We start from the raw sequence: 9689 nt of genomic DNA, 5'->3' as shown, positions 1-9689 counted from the left end.
TAGCAAAGTGGATTTTTTTCCCCTTACCCTAAATAATGCTTTGGGGCTTACCAAGTATGTTTATAGATGATTATCAAAAATACCATACATAGGATTTACTTGGAAAGAAGTTATTAAGGAAGAGAACTTTGCTAATTTTAATCAAGACTTTCTTGCATTTCCCTTTAAAGAAACTATGGTCCTTTGACATTTAAATTGTTTTAAATACCCTGCTGACTTTATGACAAATAAGTAGTTGGGACAGGATATAGAAGAGTGTTTTTCCAGGAGTTGGAAAATGTCTGTTCCATAAACCAGGTAGTTTGGGGCAAGTCAATAACCTTTGAGTTGATTTTCTTATCAGTACTATGGGACATGTAGCTTACCTATCTTACACAACTGTGAAAATTGAGTGAGCTATACCAGTATCTATAAATATGAAGTTTTTCCTTAACTGTAGTCCTCACAAAACTATGAGAAACCTGTCAGAAAAGAGGCATTCAGTGGCTTGCTCAAGACTGCAGAGTCAGGGAGTGATAGAGCTGGACTTTGTTTGCTTCCACTGTGCAGTGCTTTAAGCCTCTGCAAGTTATACAAATATTTTTTACTGTTAACTTTAGGCAGTTTTGATGTGTCTTGAAGCCCATGGCACACATTTTATGCATTCATTAATTGAAAATAGTTATTGAATACTTTTAAAAATTCATTTTAATGAGGAAAAAAGATAAAATAGCAATGAAAGTTTCAAAACAGGTTAGTAGGACAGTTGCAATTAATACATTGCATATTGTTGTCTTCATAGTATTCATTCAGAGGACAAGATACAGACATGGTATCTTGTCTAAACAATATTAGTACAAACTTTTCTTCTTATTGAACTAAGAGAAAGTAGCTGTATATCTATCCTCTCTTGTATATATATATATTTATTTATTTATTACAACAAAATGGTCCTTTATTTATATTCCCCTTTTTTGTTTTGTTTTGTCAGAGATGGGTATTCCATTTAAACTGTGTTTGCTGATTTTAAAAAATATAATGATGAGAAAAAGAGAACATGTTCTCTCCTTTCATGAGGCATACACTTTATTGAAGAAAATTAACCAATAAATAGGAAATAAGTAATGAATATTTATCAAAAGAAAATGGTGTCATAGAGGATGAGGGAATCTACTATAGATAAAGCAGTCAGAGAAGACCTCTGCAGAGAAACATTTGACAGAAGAGAGCCAGCAGTGCTGCCCCTGAGGAAAGAGCATTCTTAGGACAGAGGGCAGTACATAGATCATGACCAAGGGGGCACCTGAAACTCAGAGCAGGGTGTGGAAGAAAAAATCTGTGTTTTAAACAAATCTCATAACCTCTCATCTTAATTTCTTTGCCTATACAATGATATAATATTTGTATCTCTATTTTATTGTGGTGATTGAGATGACACTTGAAAGAGCTTTTCATATAGGAGGTAATAAATATAATTGTAATTAGTTACAAAGAGGAAGTGAGAAGGAGGAGAAAGAATAGGGTAGGCAAAAAAGGGAGGGAGGGAGGGAGGGAGGGAGGGAGGGAGGAAAGGAAGGAAGGAAGGAAGGAAGGAAGGAAGGAAGGAAGGAAGGAAGGAAGGAAGGAAGGAAAAAAGAAAAAAGAAAACAGCTGCGGGCTGGACCACAGTGAGCAAGGGGAACAGTTATGCTAGTGGAGGAAGGAGAGATCACTGGGGCCACTGTAAGGAAATTCTGTTTAATTCTCAGTGCAGTGGGCAGTACTTGAAGGAATTCAAGGAGGGGTGTGGCATTGCTGAGCTCTGCTTGAACACTGAGCACTGTGGCTGCTACATACAGATTGGTTGAAAGGGAAGCAGAATGGCAGTGGTGGTGGTCTGTTACTTTAGTCCACTCAGAAGTTTTGTGATTCTATTTTTGTTTTCTTTGAAGTGCCTTGTTTCCTGGTTTTTCCTCATTTTATAGCTGTCTATACTTAGAATGTCCAATTAAGCTAAATATGTTCTGTATATCCTTCAAAACAAACAAACAAAAACTAGTGTAACTTTTTAATGCAGTTGCTGAAAAATGAAATGGGAGATAAAATAATTTTTAATTTTACTCTGAAGTACTATTCTCTATCACCTCTCAAAATTAAGAAATTTTAAGAAGCATATGTAATAGTATTGGACTTTAAAATTACATGTCATCATTGTACAAGGCACTTTCATATAGTAAATGTGGTGAGTGCCTTATTTGTTGTCTACTCTGCCAGATGCTGAGAGTATATTAAGAGGATTAAGATGTTGGGCCATCTTCATTGAGATTATAGTCCTATTGAGAGCATCAGAATTTGTAATCAAGCCAAGAAATATTTATTGAATCCATAATCTACATCCGTAACCTGGCACATCTTAGGAGGTTGTACCAAGTATATGGGAGGAAAAAGTAGAAACAATCAGTTTTATCATGAGGGGTTCAAGAAAGCCTCTCTAGGGAGATGATACCTGAGATGAGTAGTATGCTCCTACGGGCCGAAAATTAGGAGGATGCTTTAGATTGGGTGGCTATTGAAATATGGAACATCTTACATTATGTTATCACAGTTATTTAAGTCTCATAGTTATGAGAAGTATCTCTTTGTCCGAGGAAGGGAATCATCCTCAGTTCTTTAGAAAACAAGAAAATTGAGGCTCAAAGAGATCAGTTAATTTTTTTCAAGGACTCACATTAGCCAGTGTACAACTAAGGTTATCACAGGTCTGCCTGATTCTTAGGTCCAGTATACTTGTCATGAAGTCATTTTCTTCCTTGTTTTGAACCACTCTAAGCATCTGACAACTCTTTGATAGCTACATTTCTAGCAGAGATTAGTGAAGTTACTCCAAACTGTGCTATTGATGAGACTTTGCTGGATAAACTCTATACTGCATGGGCTGATACTGCTTGAGTAACTCCACTATAGGGACCCAACATTTGTTGTGCTTTTCTAAATGGGTAAGTTACTGTTAGAGTATACCACTGAGACCTGGACACAACGGGAAAAAAATTGTCCAGTGAAGGGTATTCATCTGAGTTCCATTGCCTGAGACATTCAGTTTTTACAAAAATGTTTGTAATGTGTGTTTTGAAGTAATCCATAACACAAGAGCCTTTTGTGGTAATGAGACCCAGATTTCCTTCTGTGTGTGTATCCCTTTATGCAGGCATGATTTCTTGGAAAGGAGAGTCCATATGTCAAACAGTGTCTCATTGAAAGCATGGACTGATTCCATAGATGCTGTGGCAGTGATTAGAGTCTTAAATATTTTGTCCTGTCTGGATCTGTGGGTGCTTGGTTCCTTAACAAATCAGCTACCTCAGTGATTGGGAAGGCAGGATGGTAAGAGCTTTTAGATCACTTATTGTACTTGGATGCATTTTAATATTTTGTCCAACATACAAATCAAAGAAACATTTGATTTAATTTATAATGTTGTCATGGCCATTACATGTTTGTAGAATTTATTGTCATAAAGTTATACAAAAGCTGCAGCCTTGTGAGGCTTTCTGTATTGAAAAAATAAATTATAAATACTTATCGAGGAAACTGGACTTTTGCTTTTAAGCCCCTTAAAACATGCTTGATTTTGTAACTGTTTCACATACCTGAATCTTAGTTTATTCTGATTGTCTGTGGGCCATGCGCTCCCCTTCCAACTTTTCTTACCAACAAAACTATCATCTGTGACCTTTCATACCCCAAGAACAGTATAAGAAACACAAACCTTTGCTCTGCATTAGGTGTTACGGACGTCATTAATGCTTACTGGAAAAGCACACACCAGAGAGCTGCATTTTGGCTTTGGCAGATAAAAAAGTCTTTCAGATCTTGGAATGCTAGAAACCTTAAACCTTTTGGTTTTTTAACTAAAGTGATTGGCAACAGAATGTGACATCTGAGGTTGCATGGCCTGCAATAGCCATAATTAACCACATGAGTTCACATTTTCCCACTGGAGGTTCAGTGGTCTTGGGGTGATGAAAGTGACTTCCCTACCAGGAGGCGGTTTTCCTTCTGAGGGTATTGGCATACCCTTGGGTACTGTAGTGCTTCACCCGTGGTCCTTTTAAAATACTTTTTAATATAAAACTTCAATATTGGAAATCAAACACCACTGTGTTTAACCGTTAGGCTGTGATGCAGCACTATGTCCTGGAATGGGAAACACCTAAGGTTTTTAATAGGTGGAGCAGGGAGTCTTGTGGCAACAACGGTGAGTGTGAATAAACTGCATCAAAGCTGATTTCCAATATTACTCAGTTTTCATTATTTGCTATTTCCTTTTCGCTTTTGATTTCTGTATGTAGGCATCTGTTAGAGATACCTCTTTATGTTTAAGCAGTATTGTTTTGTTCCTCAGGGGAAAGTGATTTAAGGATTCCTTGTCCTCTTAATAAAGATTTATAGCCTTAAAATATGTAAATACCATTTGCTAGCATTAGCCCTTAAGTAATGTGACAAAAATGTAGATACTTGAGGATTTAGCATTTGGTAGAATTTTAGCAGCACTTATGGTTTGCACTTGAGCTGTTTAGAGAACTAATAAGATATGTTTTGCTGCTTTAAGGATGTTTTTAAATTTTTTTGTATTAGGCCATGTAGGAGAAGCTTACTTAGCATAATACACATATAGCAGAGTCCCAACTTTGCACATTGTCTTTCACTATTTAAAGTCCTTTTCTTTTTCTTCTCTCCCTTCAAAAATGTTCTTAAAGACTATGTTCTGTAGAAGTATTTTCAGGTTGTTAATGGAAGGCAGGAGACAGGATTCAGGAACCTGTGCAGGAATTCATAATGCTGGTTCAGGTGTCTAGACTTAGATACTTTGGGAGCAAAGGTATTTTGGGGTGTGCCTGGTTACTTTTTCTTCTTGAATTTTCCCACTCATTCTGTTGCTTTTTTTGGTCTGTATGACTTTAGGCAGGCATAATGCCTGAATTTTTTTTTTCCAAAAGAAACAAAATTGTAGTGATCAAGGAAGGTATTTGGGTGGAATGGGGACAATAGGTATGTTCTCCAAAACAATTAGGATTCTAGCTAATGAGTGCATGAGTCAGTTGTTATTAATGTTGTTTTAACTTTTTTCATGAGTTTATTTTGAGAGAATGACAAATGTTGATTGAAAAGTTATTTTTCTGTCAAGTACTATATACATTATTGAAGAATGAGAATTTTTTATGTGTTTTGTCCTTAATAGAAAAATGAAGAGTGTAAGAGTGGTACGTGTGTGTCATGTATGTGGTACAGTGTAGGCTCCCAAGTTAAAATATATATTTTTTTAAACAGTAAAGTTTTGAGATGGTGTGTCTGAGTGGTTAAGGAGAGATGACTTGGTGTCAGTCCAGCTTATTTACTAGCCTTAATGCTTTGGGCAGCTTCTTTCACCTCTTTGAGCCTTAGTTTATCTATAAAGTGAATGAAATAGTATAAAAGGGAGCCCAGTTTACTAATTGTTGGCAAATGAATAACTGTTAGATGTACAGTACCGCAGGCAATTCTGGACAGAAGAAAAATCCATAGTAATAAAAGTTACCTGTTTTTATGGGATGATCAAAGAGAAACCAATAATTTATTGTTAACAAAAAGAAAAGCTACTAAGGAATGGATACCTGTCATGTCATCCCTACCATAGGAAGGTAATGCTTAGATAATGAAATGTGACTACAAAAAGAATGTGACAAATATTACTAATAATTAAGATTCAAGGCACCGTTAAAAACCAGGAAATACCCGAGCCATGGCCGTCTTAATCATTTCAGCCCTTTTCTTGTACCAACTCGAGAATTCAGATTATGTGTTAAATCCTTTAGTGTGAGTATGTGTGTACAATACATGCATGTGCACTTTTTGATGTCTTTTAAGATTATTATGTACCAAGTAGTTACTTTTTGCTTTTTTTCTACAGAGATTTAAAATGTGTTGCATTACTCTCACTTGTGAATACCTGATTCAGTATTAATCACTTTGTATGTAGGGACAGAACTCTGCATAAGTGAGTTTTAAGATATAATTATCTGTGTTTTTTTTTTTTGAAAAGCTAGATGTTTATGTTTGGCTGATGGATGCATGCATTTTTTTTCCAGTAGTTGCTTCTACCTCGCTTGGTGTAAAGAATATAATTTTTGCAACTTAGCTTTTACTATTTAAAATGTTTTTCTTCTATCCCAAACATGAATTTACTTACACAGTACTATCATATCAAAAACACAACCTCATGTAGACATATTGTGCTATTTTATTTCACTTCAGCATTTATTTATTTATTTTTGCTAATAAATATAGCAAACTCAAACTCAGGACCTTGCGCTTGCCAGGCAGGTACTGTGCCACTGAGCTATGTCTCTGGCCTTCACTTCAGAATTTATAATGATGTATAATAGTGCAACAATGTGAGTATGCCTAGAAAGTTGTTAAGGGATAACACGTATAGTGATTACATAGTGTGCTATATATAACCCTTTCAAACTAATTTTTCCATAATGTAATAGATTTGAATGTTAATTCCCCCTTTAGAAATGATGGGAAGAAAGCACTGGATGTTTGGGTACACTAAGAATGATTGTTTAAGGTACATATCAGATGTTAATAACATCGCATTGATTATTGGGAAATGTTAAATATAGTTAATAGCTGAGATTTCAAGACTCATTAATATGTTCAGATTTGTATGAAATGGATGTAATTTAGATAAGTGATTAATATTTTGTTTACCACTTACAAGATATCCTTTAATATTTGTTTATTATCTCACAGCTACATTTATAAGGTAAATGGTTGTTTTTCTTTCCTCTGCTTTTGAATTTACAGCAAAAGATGATGGAAGCATTGCTGTTGCCCTTGGTTACACTGCACATTTGGTCTCCATGATTTCCTTTTTCCTACAAGTGCCCCTCAGATATCCTATAATTCATAAGGGGTCTAGATCAACAATCAAAGATAATATCAATGACAAGCTGACTGAGAAGGAAAGAGAGTAAGTGTCTTTTTAAATTCTTTTTAACATCAAGCTAGTATAAAATATGGATGGAACATTGGCTATATTAACAGTATTAAAATATTGACCTAGCTTACAGCAACTTTTATGTAGTCTTTGTAAAGAGCTTCATTTCTTTTAAATAAAATGCAGTTATTCAGTTGGATTTTAATGGTTGAATTCCAGCACTTCCAAAAATTTCTGATATTACCAAAATTGATTCATTTAAATTTAGTTACTTTCATTTTTGTGAGGACAAATGTCATATGCTTTGCAAGTTTTCATACAATACTTGTTACCCACTATTTTACAAGTGAAATGATTAAAAGATTTATGAGAAAACCAACAAGGAAAAGGATAAAAGCTTTTGCACTAGATTGAACACAGTTGAAATGTACATTAGTGAACTGGAAGACAAGTCAGTTGAAAATATAGATATTCCATGTCTTATGACTTGACTTAGTTTTTAGACTTTATAACATTGTGAAAATAATATGCCATTAGGAGAAAGCAGACTTGAATTTTAATGGGTTTCCAGGCCAACAGTACATAGCATGATTCACATTGTAGACTGCTGAGCAGCAGCACTGATCCGCGGCTGCCAGGCAGCCACATGAATCAAAGAGTAAACAGCTGATACTCAGCAGAGTACTGTGTTTTTCAGCTGTGATGTGCTGTACTTAGGTGTGTTAAACACATTTTCATATTAATGACGTTGCAAGCTAGTGATGGTTTAATTTGGACATAACCCTATTATATGTCAAAGAGCATCTGTATCCTGGCCAACTACAAATAACAGAAGATGTAGAATGTAGAAAAAAGTGATAGACATGGAGGACACAATAGAAATGTCCTCAAATATAAATATAACAGCAGTCAGTGAGCAGATGGAAAAAGTAAGAGGTAAACACAGTATTTCAAGAGATAATCACCTGGAATTTTTTTAATTAGTCAAAGATACCAAGCTACAAATTCCAAGAATAACAGAATAACTGCAGGGGAAAAACTGAGAAAGATTTAAACAATTGAAAACCCACGGTAAAGTAAAAGTATGAAAGGCAGCTAGGAGAAAAAATACATGTTAGTTTTCAAAGGTTTGCAATAAAATCAGAAGCTAAATTCTCAATAGAAACAAAGAAAGTAACTGCCTGCTTATAACTCTAAGCCCAGTGAAAAGATCTTTCAAAAGTACGAGCAATATAAGAACATTTTAGACCATCAAGACCAGGAAAAATTCAGCAGACCATAAAGGAAGTATCAAAAATAGGATTAAAATAGTCTCTCATAGAAACATGGAAGTGCAGGAAGGAACAAAGAGCAAAAGAAGGGATAAATATGAGTATATCTAAATTTCATAAAACAAATAGCCATTCCTTTCTACATGTAACATTCATATATAGAAATGTATGTAAATTTAATTAATAATTCTGAGATAAAGGTGGGAAAAGGCAAATAGAATTAAAGCACTCTTTAAGATTTTACTTAGCTTTGCTAAAGTAAAGATACTAATTTATATTAGACTAAATGTTTTGTAGCTGGGCATAGAGGTGTACATGGCTATAATCCTGGGGCCTCGGAGGCTGAGGCAGAAGTATTGCTGTGAGTTCAAGTCCAGCCTGGGCTCACTATTTATAGTGAGTTCAAGGCCTGGCAAAACTGCATCGCAAGGGCCAGCCAGATAGGTCAGCGGACTAAAGCACCTGTTTCGGCAGAACACAGCAGCTGGGGTTCGATCTCCGGGGGCTTGCTGAGGGTGGTGATTGTGACTGGGTGTGGTGGTGCGTGCCTGTAATCCCAGCATTTGGGAGGCTGAAAACAAGAGAACCAGTATGAGTCCGATTTATGTAGTGAGACCCTGTATACCCTGTATACCCTGTCCTCAATTTATTAAAAAAAAGAAGAAACTACAGAGCAAGATCCTGCCTTTAAAAAAAAATTGTTTTGTATGAGCAAAACTTAATGAGAGATAAACAGGGAAAAGTACTTAAATCATCCAAAAGAAGGCAATAATGAAAAGAAAATCAACATTAAATAAATTGTATAAGCAGAAAACAGTATGAGATACCTCGTACAAAGAACATTGAACAAGATATATTGAACTTAAAGATGTAAAAGATACAAAAATGCAACTATCCATTGAGGCCTAATATAACTGTGTGTGTGTGTGTGTGTGTGTGTGTGTGTGTGTGTGTGTATTTATGCATAACATATAGGCTAAAAATCACAGCATTTTAAGAAAACTGAACAGTAAAGGAATTTAAACTTTCTTCAACTGTTCTATCAAGTGGTCAAAGGAATCAGTATCTAAAAGACTTGAGCAATATAATTAATAAACTAGACCTACATATATTGCACCAAAATATTACGGAATACATGTTTTTTCTGATTTACATGGAACATTTATCAAAAGTAGTTATGCTAAGCCTCTTAACATTTCAGATGTTTGATTTAATTCAGTTTGCTCACTGAGCATGACAGAATTTACTTGAAATTAACAAAAATCCCCAGATCTTGTTAAACAGCAAAACAGGGTAATTGATAAGCCCTAAGAGTTACTTTGGAAACAAAAGAAGCTAATAATAATAATGAATGAAAAAAGAACAATATTACACATAAATAAGCAAACATAGATGATGTTATAATATGGACAACTTTATGCTAATATATTTGACATTCAAGTAAAATGGCTAAATTTCTAGAAAAATGTTATTTTCTA

General features: G+C 34.9%; 1 protein-coding gene across 4 annotated transcripts in view; it reads left to right on the top strand.

Annotated features, from left to right (window-relative positions):
* Uvrag (UV radiation resistance associated) overlaps positions 1-9689 on the top strand; it is a 379986-nt gene that overhangs the window by 238087 nt on the left and 132210 nt on the right. For all 4 annotated transcript variants that reach the window (XM_023716656.1, XM_023716655.1, XM_023716657.1 and 1 more), the window contains one exon: positions 6808-6973. In XM_023716656.1, the coding sequence (XP_023572424.1) occupies positions 6808-6973 (166 nt within the window). The remainder of the gene's footprint in view (positions 1-6807; positions 6974-9689) is intronic.

The sequence above is a fragment of the Octodon degus genome, unplaced genomic scaffold, assembly GCF_000260255.1.
Source record: "Octodon degus isolate 3935 unplaced genomic scaffold, OctDeg1.0 scaffold00049, whole genome shotgun sequence".
Lineage (NCBI taxonomy): Eukaryota > Metazoa > Chordata > Mammalia > Rodentia > Octodontidae > Octodon > Octodon degus.
This window is presented reverse-complemented; position numbering and strand designations above follow the sequence as displayed.